We start from the raw sequence: 14,772 nt of genomic DNA, 5'->3' as shown, positions 1-14,772 counted from the left end.
TACTCCAGGTCCCATCTTCTCTCAGCATCTCCCTAAGGATGTTACCCATGGTTTCATCCTCTGCTACCTGTGTCAATATGTGAGCACACACTTATCACTGCTTTCTTTAAAAAGGTTTCTCCCTTACCCTCTGTTGATGTTCCTCTTTTATTTCTTTTAGATTTATTTATTCACTATGTATACACTGCTCTGCTTGCATGTGTGCCTGCAGGCCAGAAGAGGGCACCAGAGCTCATTACAGATGGTTGCGAGCCACCATGTGGTTGCTGGGAATTGAACTCAGGTCCTCTAGAAGAACAACCAGTGCTTTTAACCTCTGTGCCATCTCTCCAGCCCCCATGTTCCTTTTTTCTTTCCTCATAGGAACCGGCTACTTGATGGCCTAGTCTGCTGATTTCTCTTCTCCAGTTTTCATTTGAGCAGCAGCCTTCCTCGGAGTTCAGTCCAATGTCGTTTTTTGGATCTGTCTTTGGCTTCTCTGGTCCAACACCTTTGAACTGTGGGTGCCTCAGAGCCCTTTCTTGCTGTTGCCACCTTGCCCAATCCTTGTGCATATATTGCATCCTAATCTTGTATTTTCAGTCCAGATAAGGGTAGCATAAGTTACTCCATCTTCACTCAGAGGCTCTGCAGGAACTTTCCCACTGACTTGTCTAGCTAGACCTTGGTTCCAGGTTCTTCCGCATTCTTCCCTGTCTCCATCCTGGAGAACTCTGTTCTTTGTTCCCTGTTAGAACCTTGGAGTTACCCTTATTCTGTCGTTTTTCTAATTTACATCTCCGTGCTGACTTCAAAACCACCCAGCATATAGTCACCTCTCTGCCTTGGCCCACTCTGTGCAGTGCTCTTGCCTTCAGTCTGCCAGAGTTTCCAGGTTAAAATCATAACAAGAATGTAGGCAAACCTCTAGCTAGACCAATCAAGAAGAAAGATGCAGATAACAGAAGTAAAGAGTGGGCCGGGGTGGTGGTAGTGCGAGCCTTTAATCCCAGCATTCAGGAGGCAGAGGCAGGCGGATCTCTCTGAGTTCAAGGCTATCATGGTCTACAGAGTGAGTTCCAGGACAGCCAAGGCTGTTATTTCGAGAAATGCTGTTAAGAAAAAAGGAAGGAAGGAAGGGAGGGAGGGAGGGAGGGAGGGAGGGAGGGAGGTAGGTAGGAAGGAAGGAAGGAAGGAAGGAAGGAAGGAAGGAAGGAAGGAAGGGGAAAGAAAAGAAAAGAAAGAAAACAGGCAGATGGCTTTGTGAAGATGGCCAAGGTCATCCCCTGGCTTCCACACATGCACAGAGGTGCCTCACACAAGCACACAGGTGCACATACGGGTGCATATGCCCCTCACAGCCTCATGCACCCACACATATGCATGAAATATGAGATAACATTAGTGATACTATATTTCTTAGCAAACCACCTTCCAGCAGGAAACTCCAGGCCTCGATGACTTCCTTGATGAAGTCTGTCAAACATCCCAGTGAATACAGACTGTCTTAGACTCTTACAGGAAATAGAAGAGGGGATATTTCTCGACCTGTCTTAAATGTACTATGTTCTGACACAGGAAACAGGTATGGCAGGAAATAAAACAACATGAATGTGGGTATAAAGTTCTTCAATATAATTTTAGTTAGCTGAACCTAGACATAAAACTCTTCAGTGCAGTTTTACCAAGCAAATCTATGAGTCCATAAAAGAAGACAGTACATGTAGATGACATTGTCAAGGTTATCCTTGGCTGGGTTATGTTCTAAAGCCCAGCCAGTGTAATTTACTCTAGCAAACGATATCAGAAGCTACATGATATCTCCACAGTCACACAGGAAAAGAAGCATCTGACAAAATCCAACATTCAGTCATGCTAAGAACATTTCTGTGTAGACTTTGAATTAAATGAAATGTCCAATAAATGTATGATAGAGGATATCTATGAAAAATTACAGCTAGTGCAATATTTAACATAGAAACTCTCTTAAAGTCAGGACTAAGATGATGGTCGGCCGTCAGGGCTCATTGTCAAGGATGTACTTGAGGCTATAGCCATTGTAATAAGATAAGAGAAAGAAGCAAGAGTCAGAAAAGATGGGGAGGGGAGAATATGATCAAGATATATTTAGCCTTAAAAATGGTTTTAAATAATAACAATATCATAACAGAGAGCAAGAAGTGAAAGTGCCTGTGTTCAGAGTTAGTGTTATTTCCACTCTGTTTCTGAAGTTACTGAAACTGACAGGTACACAAGGCTAGCCTACGAAAGCATTCAGGTTTCTGTGTAGTGCTAACTGACAGTAGAGTTCCTTGAAATGACGCCACAGCTATGAAGCGCTTCTGCACTGTTGATGACTCTAAAAGTTCCCCTGCACACCTTATTATTGAATGAGTTTCAAACGTTCATAAGGAGAATCAAAGAAGAGCTGGGTGATGGTGGCGCACGCCCTTAATCCCAGCACTCGGGAGGCAGAGGCAGGTGGATCTCTGAGTCTGAGGCCAGTCTGGTCTACAGAGCAGTTCCAGGACAGCCAGGGCTACACAGAGAAACCCTGTCTCAAAAAAAAAAAAAACAAAAAAAAAAAAAAAAAAAAGAAGAAGAAGAAGAAGAAGAAGAAGAAGAAGAAGAAGAAGAAGAAGAAGAAGAAGAAAAGAGTTGCTACTCCTAATAACAGTGTGTGTGTTAATTTTCTTGTTGCTGTGATGACCAGCAGGTGAAAAGCCTCCTCAAAGGGAAGGGTTTGTTTCAGTTGACTAGTCCAGGGGATCTAGGCCGTCATGGCGAGGAGGGGTCGAGGCAGCTGGTCAGATTGCATCCTTGATCTGGAAGCATAGAGAAGGTGTTCATCTCTCCTGCTTGTGCAGCCCAAAGTCCAGTGTGGCCCACCTTTGAAACGTGTCTTCCCTCCAGTCAAACCTCCTGGAGCACACCGTCACACACGTGCCCAGAGTTTGTTCACAACATGATTCTAAATTCTGTCAAGATTAAACATCACAGAGTACTGGCAAAATACCACAGGCTGGGTAGCTTGCCCAGGAAATACATTTCTTGGAGTTCGGGAAACAACAGAGTGGGTTTTATTCTAAAGTGTTCTCTTGCTAAGGCCTTTCTTTTGAGGGTCCAAGGTGAAGGGTGGCCAGGATTTCTGATGTCTTCTCATAAGGGCACTTTTAACCTTGAACTCATTTAATGCAGCCATCGCTTAGGCTTCTCCATCACTGGTTCCTGCGACTTCTGTGTGGGAACAATGCCTTCCGATGCACAGCACATTTGACCCTCCTATAGAACTTGAAGTGGGCCGTAGAGGTAAAGCTAAAATGGCAAAACTTGTAGAAGAGAGAGCTGTGTCGGCAACTCACACAAGTGGAGACTTGTTTTCTTCAGAGATCAGGGATGGAGCCAGGGGTGAAGGTGCACGCCTTTAATCACAGCATGCAGGGAGGCAGGGGCCAGCCTGGTTTACAGAGTGAGTTCTAGGATGGCCAGAGAGACACAGAGAAACAAACCCTACCTCGACAAAAAAAAAAGGGGGGGGAGAGGGGAGAAGAAAAGAAGTCAGAGATGGTTATGTGGGTGTCCTCCTCTCTAGGGTATCAGAGTTTGGATCCTAGAACCACATCAGGAGGCTCACGGATAGGATCTTATGTCACTTTCTGGCCTCCATGGGTAACCCCTATAATCATACAATAAATAAATAAAATGAATAATGAACCATACAGGAAAAAACTGATAAATTAAACTTCATAAAAATTAAAACTTTACTCTTCAAAAGATACTTAAGGTGCTGTGGTTATAGCTCTATTACAGAGCATATGCAAGACCCTAGATTCTCTCCTACACATGCGCACACACACACGCACACACACACACGCACACGCACACCCACCCACCCACGCACACACAGTTTTGCTATCTCCAGGACTCTGCAGGAAGGCCTGTAACTAGTGTGCAGGTCAGTGTGTCTTCCTGTATCCTCCCTTTAGCACCGCCTCCCCCATCGTTCCTCTGCCCACGCCTCCACACGCACTGTCTCCAGCTCTGCCTGAATGAGGGGTGGCAGAACTCCTGACGCGTCTTCCCTTTCCCCCTCGTCCTGGCCCAGCAGGGACAAAGCAGCACCAGTGTGATGCTGAGCTGAGAAAGGAGATCTCTTCTGTGTGGGCCAATCTACCCCAGAAGACGCTGGACCTACTCGTACCACCCCACAAACGTAAGTGGAGATTAAATGGTACCTCTGCCCCCACCGCCCCTGGTCCCTCAAGGTGTATAGGAGTAAGACAGAGTGTGTTGCATTGGAGAAGTGGGCTCCCCTCATCCCTCTGTAGCTATGCTGGGTTGCACAGGAGCCATGAGAGGTGATTCAGGGTCCTCCTATTTTGAGACTGTATCTCACAACACCAAAAAAAAAAAAAAAAAAAAAGCAAGAGGGAATTGTATGAACACAAAGAAGAGGTGCTCCATGTTGAGGACCCCTTGTAGGGATGCATCAGTCAGTCCCACATAAAGGACACAGGACTAGTTAGTGTGGTCAGAGTGGGATGTATTCTGTATCCAGAGGAGACAGGGCTCTCGTTCCTGGCTCCTGTGGCTGAGCACCCACCTGAGCCCCTCAGCCCGGCGCGTTTCCTGGAGCCCACATAGGGGATGAGGGAAAGACGCTGCCTCCTTATCCAGCTACATCTCCTGTGGTTTCTTTGTGCCGTCTGTCCTCCCAACCTCGGCCTCTGGTTCTTCTCTGCCTGCTCTGTTCAGCTGATGAGATGACAGTGGGGAAAGTCTATGCAGCTCTGATGATATTTGACTTCTACAAACAGAACAAAACCACCCGAGATCAGATTCACCAAGCTCCCGGAGGCCTGTCCCAGGTACAGTTGTGGGGGACCTATGACTGGACAGAGTTCCGTGGCAGCAGGAGGGAGCCCCTCTCAGGCTGCCTGCTCTCCGTTAGCTACTTGCTTGCTCGTGTTGTGGAGCCTTGACGCTGTAAGCTGGCTTTCAAGGGCGAGAGCAGACGCTCTGGGCACTGTCACCTTCTCTGTGGTAGACAGAGGATGGGAAGAGAAACTGTGGGACTACACGCAGGTACAGACCGAAGACATCCACTGCTGGCCCACAGTTGCTGTTGGCTTTACTCACGGTTGTGTGGGAGGTTTAGGGTACAACTTTCTGGTGCTGTTACAGCTGTGTCTTCAGTGACTACCTGTTCAGCTTGGAAAATCTTGTAAACACACAGAGCGTTCGGTGACGTTTCCCTGGCCCTGGGTAGGAAGTGCCTGGCTTCATTCCCGCAGTCTCCTCAGACTGGCATTCCGGGTGGCAGGCCCTGGAAATTGAGGATGAGATGCATGATTCTGTGATATGGCCAGCCCCCCGTTGTGTAGACAGAGAAACTGAGGCTCTGCATGTTCCTCTTGGGAAGCGAGACAAAATCCAGGGAAGCAAAGGTTCTATGCTGAAGACCAAGGAGCCCACGCTGTCCTGTGCAGAGACTGGACTCTGCTACATGTTCCAGGCTGAGGTCCTCAGACACCGGGCTCTCCTTTTCCCTGTTCTCCTTTGTAGATGGGTCCTGTGTCCTTGTTCCACCCTCTGAAGGCCACCCTGGAGCAGACCCAACCAGCTGTGCTTCGGGGAGCTCGGGTTTTCCTTCGACAGAAGAGTGCCACTTCCCTTAGCAACGGTGGGGCCATGTGAGTGCTGGGGGGAGTGGGCAGGGGGAGCTCACGACTGGTGGGGGTAGGCAGGGGGAGCTCATGACTGGTGGGGGTGGGCAGGGGAGCTCATGGCCAGTGGGGGAAGGAGATCTGTGACTTCACCCTAGAGGCTCTCTGGCCTCTAACTCACCCCCTGAAATACCTAAGGGGCTCACCCACAACCTGCATAGTCCTCTGAAGACAGGCGGTCCTCCCACTTCTTGGGACAAGCTCTGGAGCAGCTCCATATCTGCCTCCACCCAGGGCACACACAGGCTTTTGGAAGCTGGTAAAGATTTCTATCTGCCTGTTCCTACAGGGGATTTCTGTGTTAGCTGCCTAGTGTTAGGTAGATGGCATGGAGCGTGGGCAGATAGCTGTGCTACTCCTATGACAGCCACTGCCTGTCCCTGTCTTCCAGATTCTGCTGTCGCAGGCTTCTAATGCCTGTGGACTATTAAGAAATTGATTCTGCCTTGAGTTCTCAAATACCTATTCATAGAAAATTATAACTCTGATCTTCCTGGCTCCTCTGAGCCTTTTCTCAGTTTGTCATTTTGGCTTTGATTTCTAAGGCTGTTACCTAGACAAATTGGTCAATCCTTTGTTTCACTTTACTCTGAGATGGTTTTTCTTGATATCAAATCCAGAGTCAGAAATCAAGGGTCACTCACCAAAGGCTGTGGAGGATCTCTGGGCAGGGCTAGTTGCACACGGAAAGCCATGTTCTTTTAACTTCCCTTGATAGCTGGCTTCCAGGGATGCACCATCTCATGTTGGCCCTGAAAATGTCAAGAGACCAGGTGCCGATCTCATGTGGCCCTCTCCTTCTGACTCACAGGCCATAGCCCTACACATTGCACAGTCAGGCCCAAGTTCATGGCGTGGGCAGTAGACAATGCAGAGGGAGCCTTGATGGCAAGTGCTGTTAGCTGGGCTTCCCACTGAGAAAGTCCATCCTGGGACCAGCCACGCAGAGCCCTGCAGACACCCTCGCTTATGTGCTTTCCCTCACACAAGTTGGTTAGGGTCGCTCTTCTGCACTTAAGATTAAACATTTTAGGAGCGTGTGTGTTAGAGTGTGTGATGGGGAATGTGTGCTTGGGCATACAGCACTTACAGGTGTGTATGTGAGAGTATGTGAGTGTGCATGTGACCGTATCCTATAAAATGTTAGGAGTCTTTAATTGGATTTGACCCAGGCTTCCAGGAGGAAAATAAGCTTCAGGTACTTTGATGACCATAACCTCTGCGTAATGCAGTTGAAGGTCAATTTCTTAGTTAAGGTTTCTGTTGCTGTGAAGAGACACCATGACCATGGCAACTCTTACAAAGGAGAACATTTCATTGGGGCTGGCTTACAGGCGGTTTAGTCCATTATGGTCATGGTTGTTAGCATGGCAGCATGCAGGCAGACGTGGTGCCGGAGAGGCAGCTGAGAGTTCTACATCTGAATCGGCAGGAAGAGAGAGAGGGACACTGGGCCTGGCTTGAGCTCCTGAAACCTCAAAGCCCAGCCCCTGTGACACATTTTCTTCAACAAGGCCACACCTCCAATAATGCCACTCCCTATGAGTCTGTGGGTACCATGTTCATTCAAACCTTCACAGTTGGAGAACACTGTATTTAATGTCCCAGCAATGGAGGGTCTGGGCTGTTCTGTGACCTCAGAGCTGACAGTGCTCTAGTGTTTAGCTTGGCCCCCTGTCAGCTAGAGTCCTTTCCTGGGGTTGTTTCAAGAGTCACTGAGGTGAGATGGCCTACATACAGTGTTCTCAGAAGACAATGGGTGACTCATGTTTAAAATGCCCAGCAAGAACAGATCTGGGCGGCTGTCTCGGTACAGTGTGTACTGAGTCTGGCCCTGGGCCGAGCGTGCTAAGTTGACCTGCTCCAGTGTCACTCAACCTGTATGATGCAAATGAGGTCATTGCAGAAAGGCTGTGTGGGAAGAATCGGTGCTGTGTGGGAGTCTCACCCTGAATCTGAACACTCTAGGCTCCCTGAGGAGCAGGCGTAGTGAGAAGTGGGTGCTGAGGGCAGTATATAATCTGATTACTAAGAGGCTGATTGGACACTAAATGGGTCCTTCATGGTGTAGAGGTGGGTGTAAGGAAGAGCCACCAGCAAGGGACTTCTGGGAAAAGCAGCCCTGGAAGGATTCTGGAGTTCCTTTAGCTGCAGGCTATTTACCCAGGCTTCACCACTAGGTCAAGTCACTGTGTGGCCTTGTCCTTCCCACCATAGTCTGTGGCAAATGCCTGTATCATGGAAGAGCTGGTACCAGGGTTGAAGAACTTGCTGATTGTCTCCAGACTAGGTAATGATGCATCTGGCTTTCCTCAGAATAAGTCCTCTGCCCTCAGGAACCGTCCTAACCCCATGCTTGGTGCTGTATCTCGGCTTGGTGCCATGCTGGAGCCCCTGTACGGGATTGCCGTGGCTGCGGTGGAGATTCCCAGCACTAACAGCACTCCGCAGCCCACGGATCTCTAACGTTTCTCTCTCCAGACAAACCCAGGAAAGCGGCATCAAGGAGTCCCTGTCCTGGGGCACACAGAGGACCCAGGACACTCTCTATGAAGCCAGAGCACCTCTAGAACGTGGCCATTCTGCAGAGATCCCTGTGGGGCATCCAGGAAAACTGGTGAGCCCTCCCCGGAAGGGTTGTGTTAGATGCGAGTGTGTGAATGGGGGTGAGGATTGTGAGGTGGGCGTGGGGGAGTGAATTGAACACGGACTCAAGTGCTATGGGAGGTGGCAGATATGGGTCAGGGGTCAGAGCAGGTGAGATGGGGAGGAGTGGGGCCAGATGGCTCTGTGATGTGTAACCGAGGGGCTTGCTGTCCTCCAGGCTGTGGACGTCCAGATGCAGAACATGACCTTGCGAGGACCTGATGGGGAGCCTCAGCCTGGGCTGGAGAGCCAAGGCCGGGCTGCCTCTATGCCACGCCTGGCGGCAGAAACACAGGTGTGTTGTCTTGGAAGGGTCTGGGCTGTGGGAGGGTGAGGTGTTGCTGGGGGAGGGGGCTTGGTGAGAGGGAACTGGGGGCAGAGAGAAGCAGGCAGCAGCCTGAAGTCACCTGCCTCTGCAACTTTGGACACCTCCTTCCCTCTGAGACATCGTACCGGCCTCACCAGGACAGTCTTATGGTCAGAGAAAGAGGCATTAAGAGTTCTGGATCTACAGCTTTGGTGTCTTTTTCCCAGTTCTGGTCCTACCTAGTCCTTGTCCACAAGACCCTACTCTCTCCTCGGCGTTCTTCCTCTGGCTCTCATAGCCGCAGCTCTGCTGTCTCCACTGTGCTCCCTCTTCTCCAGCTGTGCTCCCTCTTCTCCATCTGTGATCCCTCTTTTCCAGCTGTGCTCCATCTCCAGCTGTGCTCCCTCTTCTCCATCTGTGATCCCTCTCCTCCAGCTGTGCTCCCTCTTCTCCAGCTGTGTTCCACCTTCTCCTCCGCTAGTGTTTTACACCAGCACCAGAGCAGATTCTACAGTCCAAAAAGTAACGCCTCCTGCCTCAGTCTGCCCTTCTGTTGTCCTGAGGCTCTGGTTTGGCCCTTCCTGCCCTGTCCCTGGACCGTTATTCTTCTCTGACCTCTTGTGGGGTTTTCCTCATTAGACCATTTTACTAGGAGCTGGATGCCTGACTTTGGAATCGGCCTTTCTCAAGGTCACAGCTGCGAGCCTGTGGCATTTCCACTTTTGAAGCCAAGAAGGGATGCAGATTGATCTGAGTCTTCAGGGCCTGCCCAAACCTGTGTGGTTCTCCTGGCTCTGCTCCTTCTTCCTATGGTCCCTAGATACTGTCTCCTCCCTCTGCCATATCTTCCATTTACAGTGTCTCTACATGGCCCTAGCCAACAGCCTCTCGTTCCCTGTCTTCCTTCTCCTTCTAGCTGTTTGTTCTTCTGTCCTTGGCCCAACCCCATGGTGTCACCTGCTGAGGTGCTTTCTGCTGGCATTCAACATTTGGGTGGCTGTGGCTAAGCTCCATAGCAGTTTCTCTCCATAGGTCCTGAATTTATTTGTCATGGTTGGGGGGCGGGGACGGGGACAACATATGAATCGGTCCTCCAGAGGGACCGAAAGAAGTCGTCCCCTATAGCCAGATAGGAATCTCACTGGGGCTCTTCAGTCAAACCAGCTCTTCTCTTGGCGGGACCCACACAAAGCAGCCCTGTTTCCAGTCTGCCTGTCTGGAGCAGTGCCCCATCTCCAGACATCTGTCCCAGATGTGGCTCCCTCTGACTTGACTGGGTCTTAATCAGTTCATTTCCTCCACCAGTTAGAGAATCAAAAGGTAGGAAAAGACCTGGAGCCCATCAGGTAGCGGTGGAGAAACCTCCAGCATCACAGCACAGGCTGAATCAGCAGTTGAAGGAAAGCATTTATGGTGACGAGGAGACGTGTGCATGCAGCAGACATGTGTGCATGCAACAGACATGCGTGCATGCAGCAGACATGTGTACATGCAGCAGATATGTGTACATGAAGCATACATGCGTGCCTGCTTTGCAGGGAAACAGACCCTGAACAAAGCAGAAGGGCAACTCGGGGAAACTGAAAAATCCATTCTCCTTCTGACACTGAAGTTTAAGTCTCTGAAGAGTTTTCCTCCTCTTATGTAGTCAGTTTGAAGATGGTGGATTGACCTACAACAGTTGGTTGTGTAACACATCCAATCCAGCCTGCTGAGCCAGTCCGCCAGCAGGGGCCTGCTGGCCAGAGAGACAAAGCTCACAGGGTGGTTATTTTAAGATGCCAGGCTTTTGTCTCAGGTGGGGAGCCTGAGGGAGAAGCTGGCCCTTTTGGAAATCCACCACCTTTATTACTTAGCCCTGGCCCCTCTCCCTGTTTGCCTACCAGGAAATCTGTCTAACTCCTGGTCTCTCAGCCGCCTGCTGACTCAGGCCATGCGCCTCCTCATCCCTTGTCCTTTGTCTGCAGCCTGCCCCTGATGCCAGCCCCATGAAGCGCTCTATCTCCACCCTGGCTCCACGCCCCCACGGGACTCACCTCTGCAACACCGTCCTGGACCGGCCTCCGCCTAGCCAGGCCTCACATCACCATCATCACCGCTGCCACCGGCGCAGGGAAAAGAAGCAGAGGTCCCTGGAAAAGGGGCCCAGCCTGTCTGTTGACACAGAAGGGGGTACGTGCACAGGGTCCGGGAAGGGTCTAGCAGTCCACAGGACCATCTTCCTTGGTGTGACATGTGGTTCCAGAGTTAGCCCGCAACAGAAAGGTGCATGAGTCAATCTGGGGACCAGGTCAGGCACTGAGTCTCAGTCTGTCCCAGAAGAGCACGTAGGTCTAGAGCCAGAGGTCTCTGCCCTGCTCCTGTTCAGCTTAGCTAACCTCTCTCCTTCTTGGCCAGCACCAAGCAGTGCTGCAGGATCTGGCCTGCCCCAAGGAGAAGGATCCACAGGCTGCCGAAGGGAGCGCAAGCAGGAGCGGGGAAGGTCCCAGGAGCGGAGGCAGCCTTCGTCCTCTTCTTCAGAGAAGCAGCGCTTCTATTCCTGTGACCGCTTTGGGAGTCGGGAGCCCCCGCAACACAAGCCCTCTCTTAGTAGTCACCCCACATCTCCAACAGCGGCGCTAGAGCCAGGACCCCACCCACAGGTAACCACACTGGGAAGCATGGCTCATACACTCCAACTTCGCGTCCCCCAGACTGAGCACCTTCCGTGTCCTGCACCCCAGCTCGAGCCTGCCTTCCTAGCCATGGTGTCCCAGATCCTCCTCAGTGCTTTCTTCTCCATTTTCCTCTCTGACTCCAGGTTTCTAGCCCTTGCTCAAGGTGTCTGTCCTTCCTGCTTCCCTTGCTTGCCTTACGTCCTCCCCGCATCCCTTCATGATGGTGCCCATGTTTTCTGTGTGCTGTGTTGTTTAATGTGGTTTTTATTTTTTATTTTTTTGCTGTTGCCTTTTTCATGTAGGGCAGTGGTTCTGTTAATGGGAGCCCCTTGATGTCAACATCTGGTGCTAGCACCCCGGGCCGAGGTGGACGGAGGCAGCTCCCCCAGACTCCCCTGACCCCACGCCCCAGCATCACCTACAAGACCGCCAATTCCTCGCCTGTCCACTTTGCTGGGGGTCAGAGCGGCCTTCCAGCCTTCTCCCCTGGCCGTCTCAGCCGCGGCCTTTCAGAACACAATGCCCTGCTCCAGAAAGAGCCCCTGAGCCAGCCTCTGGCCCCTGGATCTCGCATTGGCTCTGACCCTTACCTAGGGCAGCGTCTGGACAGTGAGGCCTCTGCCCACACTCTGCCTGAGGATACACTCACCTTTGAAGAGGCAGTGGCCACCAACTCTGGCCGCTCCTCCAGGACTTCCTACGTGTCCTCCCTCACCTCCCAATCCCACCCTCTCCGCCGTGTGCCCAATGGCTACCACTGCACTTTGGGACTCAGCACTGGCGTCCGGGCGCGGCACAGCTACCACCACCCAGACCAGGACCACTGGTGCTAGCTGCACCGCGACCACCCACGCACCAGCTCCATGGGTGCGGGTTCCAGTTGATGAGTTTTATCATCCGCTCTGGGCTGTGGGGTCACAGCCCTGGGAGGAGGGGCCTCACGCCGTGGCTTCTGTGGTGGAGGCCCCTGCTTCTCTCCCTCCCTCCCTTTTACATTGGATGGACTAATAAAGCCCTTTCTTAGAGGGGTGTGGTTCTCTCTATCCTCCTGTGTACTGCCTTCCTGGGTTCCATGCCAGATGTTGGATCCTAAGCAGGAGGTAGCTGAGTCGAGATGAACCCAGCAAATCCAAATCCTATGGCATGGCCTCCAGCACCCAGGGTGGGTATTTGGGACTTTGTTAGGAGGTCTGAGTCTCATGGCGAGTATCGTTTGTCCGAATGTGTTGGTGTCGGGGAGAGGGTGCACCTGAAAGCAAGGGAAGGAGCCCAGCTGTGGCCTGGCAGCACCTGCCGGCCGCGGTAATCTCACGTCTGTTGTCTGTCTTGAAGTCAAACAGCACACGTGCATAGAGATGCTCTCAAGGCCCTGCCTTCAGTACTGTCTCCACCTAGGGACCGAATCTGGAGAATGCTCATGCTGTTGGTCCTGGCTTTCAGCCACAATACCTTAAGCTGTTTGTCATTTCTATAGAGTTGATCTAGAAGAAAAAAAAAAAAAACAAACAAACAAAAGCAAAACAGGGAAAGAATGTTCATGTAACTTAAAAAAAAAATCAACATGTAGGAAGGTCCCGTTTTGCATTGTTTCTGTGACTTGTATGCGATGTTCCTGTATATGGATTCTACCCTGCCCAGGAAGTCCCCAATGCCCCTGGCTCCTCTGTTCAACCAAGTGCCTGATCTCCGACTCTGAGCGTCACGTCTGAGGTGAGGCCTCAGGAACTAGCGAGAGGATTGGGTGGGAACTGCTCAGAGCAGCTTGTGTCGTGGGGAACACTGACAGTGTCCAGTCAGAGAAGCGGCTGTGGTGCCCCGTGCACCTCCCCTGAGTGATGGGTTCCCAAGAAGCCACAGAGTAGCAGAGCGCGTGCTTGCATGAGGCATTTTCAATCTGTTTTTAAATCTGATTCTCAGGGATGGGATGCCTGCCAAGCAGGGTATGATCTCTGTTGTGTTAAAACAAAAACAAAAACAAAGAAATGAACAAACAAACTAGTTTTCACGGAATGCTGCAGAGTGTTAAGCACTAATAAAGACGAGGGAGAGTAGAGCAGGAGGAAGAAGCCCGTGCTGGCAGCGTAACAAGACACAGGCAGGGAGGAAATGGCTCATGGGGTGAGACTGGATAGCTAAAGCTTCGTAGGGTCCCTGGCCCCAGATCTGGGGGGGGGGGAGCAGCAGTCAAATAAAGCCTCACCTCACCGCTACTTTGCGAAGGGAAAACCCATACCCAGGAAGGCAGGATGTGCACAGCGGGAGGCCACTAGAGCAAGGGTGCACATAGGCAGGCAGGCACTCCTTGGTGTGTTCGCTGTGTTTTGAAATTTCCGATGACTTCTTGGTGGGATTGTTGACTTCTATCCCATGTTTCGCACAGAAACTAATGTGTGATTGTGTGTGTGTGTGTGTGTGTGTGTGTGCTCACAGGAGATGCAGATGTGTGTGCGTGTTTGTGTGTGTATGGGTGGGTGGGTGTGTTCAGCGAGTGGCTATTGTTAACCATAGGGCTATGCAACAAAAGACACATTACTAGAAACAAAACAAGACCACCACTTGGTCTAGGGTTTCAGCATGATTGTGACCAAACCTTTTATAGAATTTCCTTATACGAAGGCACAATACCCTGAAACTTTAACGATAACAGAGTATTTTATTCCAGTAGGGTAAAATTAACCAGGAGCCTTGGGCTGTGCATGTGACTGCACCTATGTTGCAAAGTAGAAGGATGTGCATTTTGATACTGACGTTCTGTCTCTGTTCCAAGCCCAGCCCTTGTTCTCTTGAGTGTTGAGTGTATACATTCTGTATGGAACCACAGCTGCTCCAGACAGCCCTGGGTTGGGAATCATCTTTACCCCACATTAGCGTAGCTGGCTTTTCTTCCAGGCATTGGTATACATGAAAAATTACAAGAAGCAGGGAAAGGAGGCATGGTGTCTTGTTTCCTGACTTTGGGTTTGTTTCTGTACTGTCTCTTCTCAAGCTGTTGTCTGTTCCCCCTTGAAATTCCATAGTGAGTTGCCAAATTTGAAATGCAACAACAACCAGCTGTCTGCATCTGGAACCTGTCAAGCAGTGGCTGTAGTTTGAACAAGTTATGTGTGCATGTAAAATATATCCATATATACATTATACAAGTATGCGCATGAAATGTATAGCTTCGTACTTTTGATACAATGTATTCATTTGTTAATTTTTAATTATATTTGATATAAATTGAAGGTTTGTTGCAAAACTTTATATTTAACAGTGTTGAGAGAGAGAGAGAGAGAGAGAGAGAGAGAGAGAGAGAGAGAGAGGTCCAATCACGCAACACAAATGGGATCTACTTTAAAAGAACCCCTTGACTAGTTTGCTGCCTGGATAGTATTTACAAACCAAACTTTGGATTCTGCTCTTGTTTCTACAATGACTTTTTGTATAAAGCAAAGTCCTTGGATTAAATAAAAATAAC

The 14,772-nt window shown here is 50.3% G+C and overlaps 1 protein-coding gene across 7 annotated transcripts in view; it reads left to right on the top strand.

The window, feature by feature from the left end:
- The window catches only part of Cacna1b (calcium voltage-gated channel subunit alpha1 B), a 158,809-nt gene extending 144,270 nt beyond the window's left edge, over positions 1 to 14,539 (top strand). For 4 of the 7 annotated variants that reach the window (XM_050139968.1, XM_050139969.1, XM_050139967.1 and 1 more), the window contains 8 exons: positions 4,085 to 4,192; positions 4,735 to 4,847; positions 5,545 to 5,672; positions 8,187 to 8,322; positions 8,530 to 8,646; positions 10,626 to 10,830; positions 11,056 to 11,300; positions 11,618 to 14,539. In XM_050139968.1, coding sequence (XP_049995925.1) covers positions 4,085 to 4,192; positions 4,735 to 4,847; positions 5,545 to 5,672; positions 8,187 to 8,322; positions 8,530 to 8,646; positions 10,626 to 10,830; positions 11,056 to 11,300; positions 11,618 to 12,148 — 1,583 coding nt within the window. In that variant the 3' untranslated portion in view covers positions 12,149 to 14,539. Of the gene's footprint in view, positions 1 to 4,084; positions 4,193 to 4,734; positions 4,848 to 5,544; positions 5,673 to 8,186; positions 8,323 to 8,529; positions 8,647 to 10,625; positions 10,831 to 11,055; positions 11,301 to 11,617 lie in introns of those variants that run through there. The other 3 variants (XM_050139970.1, XM_050139972.1, XM_050139973.1) reach the window with 3 other exon arrangements.
- The last annotated feature ends 233 nt before the right edge of the window (positions 14,540 to 14,772 follow it).

The sequence above is a fragment of the Alexandromys fortis genome, unplaced genomic scaffold, assembly GCF_014885135.2.
Source record: "Alexandromys fortis isolate MF-2015 unplaced genomic scaffold, M_Fortis_MF-2015_v1.1 scaffold_33, whole genome shotgun sequence".
In the NCBI taxonomy this organism is placed as follows: domain Eukaryota; kingdom Metazoa; phylum Chordata; class Mammalia; order Rodentia; family Cricetidae; genus Alexandromys; species Alexandromys fortis.
This window is presented reverse-complemented; position numbering and strand designations above follow the sequence as displayed.